The 15,592-nt window shown below is 39.1% G+C and overlaps 1 protein-coding gene and 1 non-coding gene across 2 annotated transcripts; one reads left to right on the plus strand and one right to left on the minus strand.

The window, feature by feature from the left end:
- Nucleotides 1–1,091: 1,091 nt before the first annotated feature.
- LOC127936299 (U2 spliceosomal RNA) lies at nt 1,092–1,276 on the minus strand. Its single transcript, XR_008148257.1, has one exon. It is a non-coding gene; the product is annotated as a U2 spliceosomal RNA (small nuclear RNA).
- Nucleotides 1,277–8,535: 7,259 nt separating this feature from the next.
- On the plus strand, nt 8,536–15,464 carry tmem79a (transmembrane protein 79a). The gene is made up of 5 exons (XM_052532724.1): nt 8,536–8,693; nt 11,604–12,084; nt 12,870–13,052; nt 13,160–13,382; nt 14,644–15,464. The coding sequence occupies exons 2-5, from the start codon at nt 11,685–11,687 to the stop codon at nt 14,834–14,836; spliced, it is 999 nt and encodes a 332-aa protein (XP_052388684.1). The 5' UTR covers nt 8,536–8,693; nt 11,604–11,684; the 3' UTR covers nt 14,837–15,464.
- The last annotated feature ends 128 nt before the right edge of the window (nt 15,465–15,592 follow it).

Raw genomic sequence — 15,592 nt, forward strand, 5'->3', positions numbered from 1 at the left:
AGAATTATAATATATAATACATGCACATTTTAGTTCTTCGTTTAGAAGTCAGAATAATTATAATTGAATGTACCTGAACATCCTGAAGTCTTAAAGCAGTAGTTCACTCTCAGTTCATCCAAGATCAGGATGAGTGTGTGTCTTCATCAGGTTTGTAGAAATGTAGCACTGCATCAGTGTCTCATCAGTGGATGCTCTGCAGTGAATGGGTGCCGTCAGAATGAGAGTCTGATAAAAACATCACAATAATCCACAGCACTCCAGTCCATCAGTGAACATCTGGAGAAGACTAAACCTGAAACACATCCAGCATGCCACCAGTACAAAACAAAAGTGGCATGTTAGGAATATTAACACTGTTTAAGATCACAAGTGACGTGGATGCAATGTTGTGAGAGTAATGTTTCAAATATAAAGTTTTGAATATAGAAATATTACATGATACTGTAAAAAGGAAACCTGTCATCAATTATCGACTAACTGTTTTATTTCATAAAAGCAAACCTGTTGCATTAAAGCAATATCACATTTATAATCATTAGAAAGCTGTCACTCATCTCAGAAGGCGTCTGAAAGGGAAACTCCTACAAATGCACGTGTATTAAGATCAGCTGCAGAATAACTGTTTCACTGTATGTCTTTAGTAAAAGCTGACAGGAGTCTAAACCCTGAAGAGAACAAACATAAACACACTTTCTCCTTAATTTCTGATTATGACTGATTAACATAGCAATGGAATTCAGCACTAGAACTAATTAAACAGTTGTTTATCGTAAGGGGATTTCAGATTTATTGATACGCAACAGAATTCTATTTTCAGACATGTCTTCAGTAGATCAAACATCCGTTAATCAAATATTGTGATTATAAAGACCACTACATCATGCTCCATTTACTAATTAAAGTGTACCCCAGGGAGCATACATCTCATACAATATAAATTATATTACATAATCTTTATTGTTTCACTGCAGATTTCATTTCTGTTTAATATACATATACTAATAAAGAGAATGCTTTAAATTTATTTTTAAACTAGATTCAAATGCGCCTACCATCTCCTCTAACGTTAACTATTTTATCTCCCCAAATGGGGATGCACCGGTCCCGGAAGTACTGCAATACCGGGTCAATGCGCGGAGTGGACGGAGCAAGCCCCTATTCCATCTCCAGTATCCAAAAATCAATTTAATATATGGTCCCCGGATAGGGGACGTATCAGATATTAAACTGATAAGAACAGATTTTTTTTTTTTTTTTTTTTTATTAAATCCATACACTCATACAAATTTACAAATGAACCACTTGTAACAAAGGCATACACATTTTCAGTTTGAACATTCCGAACTCAAAAATAACTTCATATAAAGTGAACAACACATTACTATCAGTGCCTCATAAACAAAACTAGATTTTTGACACCCAAGACTTTATCCCACCCCTACCCGAGGGAGTCCCCCCCATACAGCCCTCGTCTCCTCCTCTCCATAAACGACCTTATACCCATTTACCTCTTTAACCAAACTTGCCAAAAGTGTTGAAAATAACTTTTGAGGTTCTAAACCAGGCAACTGCTTCCTCAGGCACCTTAGACGCCAGTCCCATAAGATACGCTTCCCTTCTGAGATAGTTACCCATACTACTCTTTTCTGATCCTTCTCTATATTTCCCAACCCTCCTCCATACAACACTAAGTCCCGGGTAATCAGTGGTCCTCCCCATTCTCTCCACCACCCAGTGACTGCTTCCCATAAAGCCATTGCTCCTGGACATGACCACAAGGCGTGCTCAATTGTCTCTTCTCCCCCGCAACCCACTGGGCACAAAGGAGATCTGCCCTGACCATGCCTATATAAACGCTCCCGTACTGGAAGCCTCCCTAATGCTGCCAACCAGTTCACATCCTTACACCTCCCTACCAAATAATCTGGTTGCAAGGACAACCAGTTCACTTCAATTGGAGGCCCTGCCCCTCTAGCTTCCTTAACTGAGCTCTCCTTCAACCTATCATACAGCTTCCTATGATTTAACAACAATGACTCTTCCAAGCACCAAGGATTTTCTTTAATAGTGTCTGCCGCCACTTTATAATGTTCAGGTCTATCCAGAGACCAAGGCACCCTATTACTCCACCCTGTTAAATGCCTCAAAGGCCAGCCCAACCAAAAGTGAGCCAACACATGTGCTTTATGCCCTGGAGCCTGTACCACTAGGCGAGCTGCAAATGCAATAAACAAAGCCGTAACCTTCCAAGGGAGGCACGGCACCCCTCTGCCTCCCTCAGCCAGAGGACGAAACATCTGCGCCCTTGATACTAGCTCAGTCCTCCCTCTCCAAATAAAAGAAAAAATCAACTTCTCCATTCTCCTCCCCTGCCAAAAAGGTAGGGGAAAAACATAAGCCAGATGATTAATACTGGGCAACACATCTGCCTTCACTACCTGTACTCTACCCCATAATGACAGATCCCTTACACTCCACCGGTTTACTTTAGATTGTAAAGATTCCAACATCCCCTTCCAATTTTGTTGTGCACTATTCACCTTGAAGAAATGAACACCCAAGATTTTCATGCCATCCTGACACAAGGTATACCCTCCTGGAACCACAGTCCTCTTACTCCACCGTCCTACAAACATCACTGAAGATTTACTGACATTTATCTTGGCCCCTGTGGCTTCAGAAAAACTATGCAAAATCTCTCCTGTCACTGCAAAATCTTTTTCTGTGGTCAAAAAGACTGTCATATCATCTGCGTAAGCTAACACTTTTGCCCTTATCCCTCCTCCACCTGGCATTACTACACCAGTCAGAGCTGCTGTTAATCGTAGCCGACTAATCAGAGGCTCTAAAGACAGTATATAGCACAAGGGTGACAAAGGACACCCTTGCCTCACACCACCCAACTGTCTCACTGGTTCAGAATAGAACCCGTTAATCCTAATCTGACTGAAAGCTTCACTATACAGAAGCTGGATCCAGGCTCTGAACCCTGGGCCAAATCCAAGCTTCTCCAACACTGACCACAAAAAAGAATGGCTAACCCTATCAAAGGCCTTTTCCTGGTCAAGGCTCAGGATTGCCAAAGGAAGCTGCCGTTGCTCAGCCCAACTGATCAAATCCCGGATCAAAACTAAATTGAGGCTGCCTGATCTTCCTGGAACCCCACAAGTTTGATCTGGATGAACCACCAAATCTAACACCCCCTTAAGGCGTAAGCATAAGACTTTCGCCAGAATCTTATAATCTGTAGTAAGTAAAGTTATTGGCCGCCAATTTGCCAAATCCTCCTTACTATTCTTCTTATGCAGGAGGGTCACCAACCCCCTCCTCATAGACATAGGCAATTTCCCCACTTCCAGACTTTCCTGATAGACCTTAATAAGTTCAGGGCCTACTAAAGGCAAGAAGGCTTGATAAAATTCAGCTGGGAGACCATCACCACCTGGAGACGTGCCTCTCTTCAAGGACTTAATTGCTACCTCTACTTCCTTCAAGGTGACCTCCGTCTCTAACCTGCCTGCCTCCTCTTCCTCCAAGGTCCTGTCCAGATCCTCTAGAAACCCCTCCGTTGTTGACTCTCTTATTTCTCTATTCGCGAACAGCTCCTTATAAAAGGCAACTGAAGCCTTGAGCATTCCTTCAACTGAGTAAACCTTACCCTTCTCTGTATTTAAACATTCCATACTGCTACGCTTCTGCCTGCCCTTCACAGTAGAAAAGAAAAACTTTGTAGGCCTTTCATCTAACACACGCTGACATACACCTGACTGCATAACAAACTTCTGTGCTTCCCCTCTATAATGTTCATTCAAAGAGTCCTGCAAGAGTTTGGCTTTCTTCCACCCTTGCACAGTGCTCAATAGACCTTGAGAGCATAAAACTTGCAGTTCTTTAGTCCATTGACGCACTTGATTCCTCTTAGCCTTCTCCAAAGCTAAACCCCATGCCCTGCAAAAAAACCTAATCCTCTCCTTCACCCCTTCCCACCAGTCAGAATGTGACTGGTAGAATTCTTTTAAATTGCACCACCCAGCATATAATACCTGGAAAACCTTACAGAAGGTTTGGTCTTTGAGGTATGTAACATTCATCCTCCACTTCCCCCGACCCCTTTGCCCTGCCTCCAACTCTGCCCCAGCCCCAACTAAACAATGATCTGAGCACCACATTGGCTGCCTTGTGTAGCTACTAACTTTAACAGATTTTGACAAAAATATATAATCCAACCGTGATGCCTCCTGCCTACTGTTAAACCATGTATAACCTAAACCCTCCCCTCCAGCTGTCTGACCTGAATCTTGTAATCCAAAACTTTTAATAACCCCTGCCAATTCCCCCCCAGAATTTTTTTCTAGGGACATATTAAAATCCCCTGCCAAGACCACCAGCCGGTTCGTATATAATAACGGAAATATTTTTCCCAAAAAACCTTCCCTCTCCTCTCGCTTACTGGGCACATACACATTTATGAACCGCAAGGCCACACCCCTCCATCTTGCATCCACAAACATCACTCTCCCTGGAACAATCACCCCAGATGTTTCAACTATCACCTCCCAGGAAAAGAATAAAATCCCCACCCCATCCGCCCTCACATTCCCCACTCCCCAAAAGGATGGTCCCCGAGTCCAATCCTTCGAAAAATTCTCCACATCCCTTTCATTCTCCAAGTGACATTCTTGCAAAAACAAAACATCATAATATAAATCTTTAACAGAAAAGAAAACTGCTGTCCGGCGCTCTGCCATTTTCAGCCCTCTTACATTAAATGTTGCCACTCTTAACAGTCCCATTGAAAACCTTTGGACTCTCTCCAAAAGCCCCCATATTGCCCAAAATACTTCCCCAACCTACTTCCCCCCTTATTCCTCCCCATTGTCCCCACATTCTCTTCTTCCCCTTCCTCCCTTTACCCTCCTTGAAACCACTTCAGACCATTCCCCGGATTCTGCTATCATTTCTTCCCCTCCCTCTTCCTCTTCAATACTATCCCCCCAACCAGTGCTTGTCCCTCCCTCCTCATTCTCTTTTCCTTCATAGCCCTCCTCATTACAATCTTGACTCACAGAGTCCTCACTAACAGAGTTCTCCAGTTTGCTGTATTTGCATATTTCCCCATTATCAGGGTCACTGGCCTCACTCCAGGCTCTGCGACGGCCAGTCCCAGATGCTGACTCTGCTGCAATCTCCATCTTTGACTCACTATATACTGTCTCTCGTTGATGGGTTGATCCAGTTGCAGGCTCCAAAATGGTCTGCTCCTTATCCACCTCCAACACCCCAGAAAGCACCTCTGTGAAGTCCAGATCTGTCCATCCTGGAGATGGATTAAGCTGCTCCTCTGATCCCACTCCTTTTACCTCCTTTCCATCCAGGGACAAGGTTATCAGATCCCCCACAGTTCCATCCGCTTGTTCCTTCATACCAGCACACTCCTGACTTGATGTACTCATACTTCTCTGATCATTCGCACCTGTCGCTTGTTGAAGATGCCCCTCCCTTTCTGCTGGTAGACTGCTAAGAATGGCATCCAGGTCTGCCTGCAGATCATGACCTTCCTTCAATATGCTCGCATATGACTTGTTTCTTGAAGGACAGGTACGATAAAGATGATCGGCCTTGCCACAAAGGCTACAAAGTTTTGGTGCGGGGCAGGCAGAAGCAACGTGGTCCGCCTTCCCACAAAACCGACAACGCTGTCCTTCACATTCTGTTTTAATGTGTCCTTCTCCACCACATCTCCTGCAATACATGGGCTGCCCAGGGTAGTAGAGAAAGCCCCTGTTAGGCCCAATGGAAATGGACCCAGGTAGGTGAATCAGGCTTCCAGGGACTGCGGAGTCCACCTTGAGCTTCACAAAAAACCGCCTCTTTCCAGTCCAAATCCCAAACCGATCCCTCACACGCTCACCTCCTTTCACAGCCTCGCAGTGCCTCTCAAGAAAAGTCATTACCTCCACATCCTCAACAAAAGGATTATATAGATGGATTGTGAGAGGTAAGTAATCCTGTGCAAACAGAGGGTGCAAACTCAGTCCTTCCAACAACTTGTGCTTTTTATGCCCCCAAGACTCAAAAAAACTCACACAGTCCGTTAAATTGAAGAAGGTCAGATCCATAAATCCCATTGCGGTGAAATCCTGAAGACAGAACACTGATGAAGCTGCTACGTTGAAGACTCCTTTCAAGACATCCACGACCACAAATTCCCTCCTGAAGTTTTCCTTCACAGACCGGACAGCATTCTGTAGCACTTGAATCCGTACAGTATTCTTTAACCGCGCCATCATGGCCGGCAAAGCACCATCTCCCCTCGACGTAGCCATCGCCGCTACACTTGATCTTAGCCAAAAGGCCGAGAAGCGATACCCACAAACTCTCAGCGCTGAGGAGCTGATCCGGCGCGTTACACATTTGAAAGACGGTGAGACGCAAACGAGCGCCCGATAAATACCTCAGACTACAAACACAAACACTTGGAGACTCACATACACCCTCAGACACTCACAAGAAACACTCACACACTCAAAACTCTCACGACGAGCTGAAAACCTCCTCAAGACACGCGGAGTCTGCTATTTCCGGTACGCTGCGTTCCCATCGTCCAATCAAACACGAAGACGGAGTTAGTCGACCATAAAACGATATAAACTTTCTTAATAGTCAGTTAATCATAAAATAAAGACACCGAATTCTTTCTACTGGAGTTCAGAAAGCAGATAGATAAAATAACAATGAAAAAAGAAGCTTTTCACACGCTTTCATTCGCTTGAAGCGCCTCGTGTGGTTAAATGCGGTACTGCACGATCACCTTCACTGAGTAGGTATCTCCAATAGAACCATAAAACAAACTACATACCAACCATCTACAAACCTACAGGTAAATATTAATACTGTGAACATATAAAATATCTCAGTCGTCTGCAAAATAACTAAACAAACAAAAACTTTAACTACCTCTGCGATCCAAAAATGGCGGAGAGTTCCAAAATAAAACACACCTTAAATTAATCATCAGCATTAGTAATACGCAATTAAATGTTTTCCATGTGAGATACAATAAAAAATAAATTCATAAAGAATATTACCATACATAAGTAAGTACCTGTTAAAAAAATACACAACTACCGTTACACCTCACGTGTATTACAAATAATAGAAACAGTAATGTTAATTTAAAGAAACGCTAATATTTGTATCTGTGTTTTATAAGATCACAGGTATTTTGTATTTAGGGGCAATAAATCGAGGCTTTAAAGCACGAGTCGAATTAAATTTAAATATGAAACTACTTACAGGATTGATAGAATCAAACTCACAACATTGCGTGAATCCCGCGCGTTCACGTCTCAACGTTTAGGCTCATGAATATTAATTCGATGAAAGTGACCTATACTCGGAATTGGTGCAGAAAAAATGTAACTACTAAGAAAAATCATCTTTAAAGTTGTCCAAATTAATTCTTAGCAAAGCATACTACTAATCAAAAATTAAGGTTTGATATATTTAATGTAGAAAATTGACGAAATATCTTCATGGAACATTATCTTTAATATCCTAATGATAATGAACATGTATATGAATGTTTCCTTTCAGCTATAAGCTGTCAGACTCTGTCATTTTGTTTATTTTGTTTTATTTTTTTTACCACACTTTTCCTGTAGCTACTAACACTAACTTTATAATGTAGAAACTATTATTTACCAATTACCAGGATAAAATACAGTTGCAAATATAGATCCTAGACGTGTAATCTACAACCTTTCTTCTTTTCGGAGGCTATAATAATTTGACAGGTCGTGTATTCTCCTGTTTTTATAATAATTAATCTATAAATATACTCAATATATTGGCTATTAAATAAACTCACCTGTAAATTCCACCAGTGCGTCCCGATTAAGTTGAAATAATTCCCCAGCTGCAGTGTAACTACCTCCCTGCACGTGCCACTCATGATGTCCTTTAGATATTAAAATATTTAAATAATCGATTCAGTCAAACGGAATATGATATTTCTCATGATGTGTTTGGAAAACACACGGCGACCGCTATCCAGCTACAGACTAACTTCCGCGTGTGCGTGGACGCCCCCTCTGGCAATCCCGAATTCCGATTGGCTGCTGCAGCGCACCTAGCGTTATGATTGGCTGAGGGAGCTGTCGCTCAGCGGAGGAGTAGTTCGTTTCACCGCCCCTGATTCGCGCACACGTGCAGCGCTAGTAAACAAGTTTCATGTTATGAAAAGTAAATAAATGCATTTCCTGTAATAAAAAAAATCGTTTATAAGCTAGTTTCGTTTCCTTTCAGACGAACAACAAACACGCTAATTCAGATACGAAAGCGTGCTCCGCTCCAGTTCTGTACAGTCAGAATTAATCATTATTATTTTTAGTCCAGTAAACGGTGAATTTGCAACTTTTATCAGCTGACGTCTAAAATGTAATCACTTTTTATTTTTAATTTTCTAACATGCTTAAAGCAGTTTGAAAAAAGTTTGAAAAAAGTAAGCCATCAAAATGCGCTTAACTTGAAATCCTCTGGTCTAGGCGTCGACGAGAGTCACGTGACATCGAGACAGAAATTATTTACCTGCGGACTGTCACACCTGTGCGTGTCTGATCGAGTCTGACACGTCCGAGCTCTTATAATACTCGATATACGTTTATTTAATCTCCTCGATGGAGTCTCAGGTAAGAAACAACGGCGTTTTTTCTCTTTCTCAAACGTCAAGGCAGTTGTTGGTGGTGAAATATTAAAGTTTAATGTGAAATCTCTCACGTTATACAAAAGGTCATGTTTAAATATCACATTAGTGCCGTTGTAAGAGCAGTGTGTGATTGTATTAGCTCTAAATGAAGGCTTTGGCTGTAATTGTGAGTAGTTTCTATTAGATGTTGTTGATTTCTGTGCGCTCAGGTGAAACCGGTTGAACTGCATTATTCTTTACACTCAGCTGTTCACTGTCTGATCCACTTAATGTGTACACAAATGAATCAGAGGAACACTGTGTATGTGTGTGTGTGTGTGTGTGTTAAATGCTGACTAATTCATGAGGAATCTCTTCACTGATAAACCCTGATCCACCAGCTCTACTTGAACTGTGTTGATTTATTAATACTTAATGCTTTTTTACGCATTTGTTTTATACAATGTTAGAAATATTTAGATTTTATAATAATCTATATTTTACACAACATATATATCCATTTAAAAGTTTGGGATCAGTAAGACTTGTAATGTTTGAAGTCTCTTCTGTTCATCAAGGCTGCATTTATTTGATCAGAAATCCAGCAAAACTGTAATATTGTGAAATATTATCGCAATTTAAACAGCTGTGTTCTGTGTGAATCTGTGTTAAAGTTTAATTTATTTCTGTGATGTGCAGCTGTATTTTCAGCATTAAATGTATTACTCCAGTCTTCAGTGTCACATGATCTTCGGAAATCATGAAAATATGATGATTTATTATAAATATTGGAAACGTTGTTATACTTTTTTCAGGATTCTTTGATAAATAAAGTTAAAAAGGAACAGCATTTATTTAAAATAAAAAATATATTTATCAATATCAATTTATCAAGTGAAGTTTTTATCTTTTTATCAATTTTACACATCCTTGCTGAATAAAGCCCAAACTGTTCAGTTCGGAAGTTCAAAGCGGGTTCGCGAATCATTTGAGTCAGTTTGGGGTTCGCGAATCATTTGAGTCAGTTTGGGGTTCGTGAATCATATCTATATATGGATAGGCATTTTTAACTAATTTAGTAGCTAGTTCTAATTACGTTTTCCACGCGTGTTTATGTGTGGTATGTGAACTCTTATTTTTTGTTTTAAAGATGTGCCTTTTAACAGTATCAAGTATATTCAAAAACTAAACAAATCGTGCCTAAAAAGTGCACGCATCTAGGCTAATGTAAAGTTACATGATAAAGTCATACTAGTGCGCGTGTGCATTTTGAGTGCGTTCTTTCACTGCATTATTCGTTGTATTCAAATGCATTTATGAATGCATGTGAATGATCACAAAATTCAAGATGGGGGTTAGAAAATTTATATATTTATGTCATTTTATGTAGTAAATCAATATCACACGAAAAGTGCCATTTCAGTTTTTCTCCAAAAATCAGCATGATTAAAATGTGATATTAAGTTACTACAAACATGAATTAAATTACAAAAACAAAATGTTGCAGAATAATGTAATATATTAATGAATAATAGCCTAAAGAACCTTTTCTTTCTTGTCATCATAGAACCTTTTTAAGTATAAAAGTTGATTAAAGAACCCTAAGGTTCTATATAGAACCCCAATGAACCCTTTTTCTAAGTGTTGTCATAACGTTCACCTTGGAGATTGAAAATGTTTCTTTTTTGAGCTAATACTAAGCCAATAGTAGCTGGATGGGAACTTCGGATTGTGAATCATTTGAGTCAGTTCGGCAGTTCGAAGCGGGTTCGCGGATCATTTGAATTAATTTGGCAGTTCGAAGCGGGTTCGCGAATCATTTGAGTCAGTTCGGCAGTTCGAAGCGGGTTCGCGAATCATTTGATTTAATTCGGCAGTTCGAAGCGGGTTCGCGAATCATTTGAGTAAGTTCGGTAGTTCAAAGCGGGATCGCGAATCATTTGATTTAATTCGGCAGTTCGAAGCGGGTTCGCGAATCATTTGAGTCAGTTCGGCAGTTCGAAGCGGGTTTGCGAATCATTTGAGTCAGTTTGGGGTTCGCGAATCATTTGAGTCAGTTTGGGAGTTCGGAGCGGGATCGCGAATCATTTGAGTCAGTTTGGGGTTCGTGAATCATATCTATATATGGATAGGCATTTTTAACTAATTTAGTAACTAGTTCTAATTACGTTTTCCACGCGTGTTTAGGTGTGATATGTGAACTCGCATTTTTTGTTTTAAAGATGTGCCTTTTAACAGTATCAAGTATATTCAAAAACTAAACAAATCGTGCCTAAAAAGTGCACGCATCTAGGCTAATGTAAAGTTACATGATGAAGTCATACTAGTGCACGTGTGTATTTTGAGTGCGTTCTTTCACTGCATTATTCGGTGTATTCAAATGCATTTATGAATGCATGTGAATGATCACAAAATTCAAGATATGGGGGTTAGAAAATTTATATATTTATGTCATTTTATGTGGTTAATCAATATCACACGAAGAGTGCCATTTCAGTTTTTCTCCAAAAATCAGCATGATTAAAATGTGATATTAAGTTACTACAAACAATAATTAAATTACAAATACAAAATGTTGCAGAATAATGAAATATATGAATGAATAATAGCCTAAAGAACCTTTGTGCCAAAAGGGTTCTTTCTTATCATTATAGAACCTTTTTAGTAAAAGATTCTTTGGAGTTGAGTAAAGAACCCTATGGCTCTATATTGAACCCCAATGAACCCTTTTTCTAAGAGTGTAGTTTATGCATATTGTTAGAAAATTGTTCTATTTTGAATAAATGCTGTTCTTTTTAAGTTTATTCCTCGGAAAGTATTTAAGCAACCGGAATTGTTAGTTAAAGGATTAATCTGCAACATCTGTGCACTTTGAGAAGATGTTGATTAACCGATCCGTTCTCTCTGTGTTCAGGACTCTGTTAGTAGAGATCTTCATATTCATCCTGAACTCAAAGGGTCTGACTGGAGTTAGATTGAGCACCAAACCACAGAGATGATCACAGATCGACAGTCCAGCCCAGAAAATCAGACTGATCTGAACATGCTGAAGCATGCAGACGAGCTCAGACCTCCAGAGCCCAGCGAGCTCCACAGCTGTGATGGAGATCAGCCGGAGAGCGACCGGACGGAGACGCAGGAGAAGCCACGGGACATCAGTGACGGCTCGCTCGCTGATGACGAGGACGATGGAGAACAGCTCCAGGACGCCTGGTGTCCAGAGAAAGCCGCGCAGGCGTTCACACCGAACGTGATGATCGTGCAGCCGACGGGACACGAGGACGTCCAGAAGCACATCGAGATGGAGAAGATTCCTCTGTATGTGCACAGCTTCCACACGAACCCTCCTGAACACTTCCACCCGCCGTGGATCGATGACATAGACAAACCCCAAAGTAAACACCTTTAATAATCACTACGGTGTGTTTTCAAAGCATGTGTGTCCCTGGAGCACAGTTACATTTTAGTACCTTTTTTGTGTTTTTATAATTTTTATTAGCTTTTAAAAAAATGTCTTTTGTAGTTTATTAATATATTGTTTATATTGTAATAAATTGTTGTTAATATATTGTTTTTATTATTATTTTAGTTTATTCAGATCAAGTTAAACCAAACAAAAATGAAGCAAATAAGCTGAAATGCATATGTTTAAGTTGCTTTTATATTTTCTTATCCTTCAGTTAAAGTTAGCGTTATATTTTAGTTTTACTTATTTTATTAATATTTTGAATGTTTTTTTTTAGTATTTTTATATTTCCTGTTTTTGTTGTCATTTTTTTAATAAGATTTTTTTAATAAGACTTTTTTTATTAGTTTCAATTTAAGTTATTTTAGTAAGTTAAACTAAATAACAATGAGAAATGTTGTGTTAGCAACTAAAATAAATTGTTTATTCACGTAATTCCAGTTAACATTTATCTTACGTAACATATATTTTTTGATATTTAAATTTTAACTTGTATTTCAAGTGACAATATAAAATATCTAAACTTTTTTTTTTTTTTAATAGTTACTTAAAATACATGTTAAATTCAAATGGAGTCGTTATGTTTATTTCGAGTAACTTTTTTATATGATACAATAATAACCTGGGTCAAGCAGAGTGCATTGCATTGTGGGATACAGTATCAAAAGTTGATTAACATGTTGTTGATCACAGATCTGTGTGTTTCTCTCTCAGACAGTTGTGTGGACGCTATGCGGTTGTGTGTTTGTGTAACGGCTGCCGCGGTGTTTTTCCCGTTACTAACATGGGGAGGATACAAGCTCCTCCCCTTTGATGCCCCTCCCCTCGACAGCTCCGCCCTCAGACTGATCTACACACTGCGCTGTGCATTCTTTGCCATCATTCCCATCGTGCTGGGTGAGCAAATATGCATATATTTATATATATATATATTAATTATAGACACACAAAAGAGTTGTACTGCACAATATGTTTGTGGAAACCGTGATGCATTTGATTTTCAGGAGTGCTGGTTCAGGGTGTGTCTCGTGTGAGGTTCGGGACGCTGAAGCCTCTGTTTGACGGGATGTGGGAGAATCGTGAGGTGGTTGTTCACCATCATTTCGTGCGAGACTCGCTGCACCTGTACCTGCTCTACTTCCTGCAGCTCGCTGTCATGGCAACGTACACCCAACAGGAAATGCTCAAACTGGTGCCGCTCCTCACCATCATCTTCGTCCTCGGCAGGTGCGTGTTGGGAGCTACTTTTAAGACTCTTATATGTGACCCTGGAGCACAAAACCAGTCATGAGGGCCAATCTCTCGAAATTGAGATCTATACATTATCTGAAAACTGAATAAATGATCTCTCCATTGATGTGTGGTTTGTGAGGAAGACAATATGAGGAGATGCAACTATTTGAAAATCTGAGGGAGCAAAAAAATCTAAATATTGAGAAAATCATCTTTAATGTTGTCCAAATTAATTCTTAGCAATGCATATTACTAATCAAAAATTACGTTTTGATATATTTACCGTAGGACATTTACTAAATATGTTCATGGAACATGATCTGATTTTTGCCATAAAATAAAAATGTATAATGTTGACCCACACAATGTATTTTTGGCCATTTCTACAAATATACCCCAAGACTTCAGACTGCTTCTGTGCTGCAGGGACACTGATGTAACATTTACATTAATCACAACACTCCAAAATTGTTACCAATATTTATGTTACAATGTTTAAACATTTTCTTTGAAAATGTTACTTTTAAAACTTAATGTAACATTTACACTACTACAGTACGCTAAAATGACTAAATATGTTACACTGGGGAATTGAAGATATTTTCAACTGTATTAATAAATAAATTCAATAAATAAAAGTTACATGTTTCATTCTTGGAAAAAAGTTACTTTATATTTATTGCAATACTCTAAAATTACATTATGTTGCATTTTTGGGGAAGGGAGAGCTTTTCACTTATATTTTCATGTAAATAAATCTTATACACAATGTTACGTTTATTGTGTAAATGTTTCTTCTAAGACTTAATGTAACATTTACATTATTGCAATGATCTAAAAATGTGCTTCTTAGAAAAATTATACTTTTAAGTTGGAAAGTGTTACTTCTAAGACTTTTAAATGTAGCACTTGCATTATTAAAATTCTCTAAGTTACGTCACTGTTACATTGAGGGAGAGATTTTGCAGAGAGAGGTGTTTGCAAGTAAATTCAATGAATGGAAATGTTACGTGTTTCCTACTTGTAAAAATGTTACTTATGACTTTTAAATGTAGCATTTACATGATTAAAATACCAAGTAAATAAATGTAATATGTTTTTATTTGCAAATAGAGATCTGGATCTTATGCTGGGTATTCAGAAAGTAACGCATTAAGTACTTGTTGATTCCAAAAAGTAGACCTTTTTTTTTTCTTCTCTTCAGTTTACACAATTTCTGAATGTATGTGTGTGTGTGTGTGTGTTTTATTCTCAGGTTGATCTACTGGGTGTGTGTTGTGTTCGGCAGCAGTGTACGAGCATTTGGATTCGCTCTCTCCTTCCTGCCTCTGCTTGTTCTGCTGGGCGCAAACCTTTATTTCATTGGCTCGGTGAGCGGACAGGAGGCGGTGTTTCATGTGGCCCCGCCCCCAACAGCTCCGCCCCCTAAACAGAGGTGGTGGGGCTGATAACCACGTCTCAATAAAAAGTGAGTGCTTTACCCGCAGACTTCACATCCATCCATCCAGAAGATCAAAACATAAAGACTGAATGAAAGACTCCGCTCGCACTGAAAGGAAGAGAGGATGAATGAGACGAAACTCGATGTGTCATGAGACAAAACCAGTTTGACTGCTGCAAACGCTCCCGATTCAGCCTTTCAGGAAATCTGACCTGAGTAGTGACTCACTATGACTTCACACACACACACACACACACACACACGTCTGAAATCAGAAGAAGGAAACAAAAATCTGACTTGAAGAAAATGAAGCTTGTTTGAAGGATCATTATAATGTCTTGTTTTATTTCATGATAATTAAACATTCACATCCTAAATTCTCACTATTGCTCAAAAAATGTATTATCTTCACTGTATTGTGAAAAAAAATTACTGGTATATTATAAAATAAAATAAAAAGTGATGTCACAATGCAAGTAATAAGGGAACTAAAACAGTAAGATGTAATTGAATTGTAACCTTGATGTATATTTTCGTCTTTGATAATAATTGTAATTTTCTTTATTCTACATGAAGGTTTTTTTTATGTTGTTTTTTTGTCGTGCTGTCATTAAAATTGCTGATATTTCACTAAATCATGCCATATTCCTCATATGGTTTCTTATGCCTAGAATCTAATGTTTCCATCTGCACATGATGTTCATGAATAAATGATGCAAAAGATGTTTGATTCACATGCAGCAGATTCTAAAGTAAAATCACT

Source organism: Carassius gibelio, chromosome A19, assembly GCF_023724105.1.
Source record: "Carassius gibelio isolate Cgi1373 ecotype wild population from Czech Republic chromosome A19, carGib1.2-hapl.c, whole genome shotgun sequence".
Taxonomy (NCBI): domain Eukaryota; kingdom Metazoa; phylum Chordata; class Actinopteri; order Cypriniformes; family Cyprinidae; genus Carassius; species Carassius gibelio.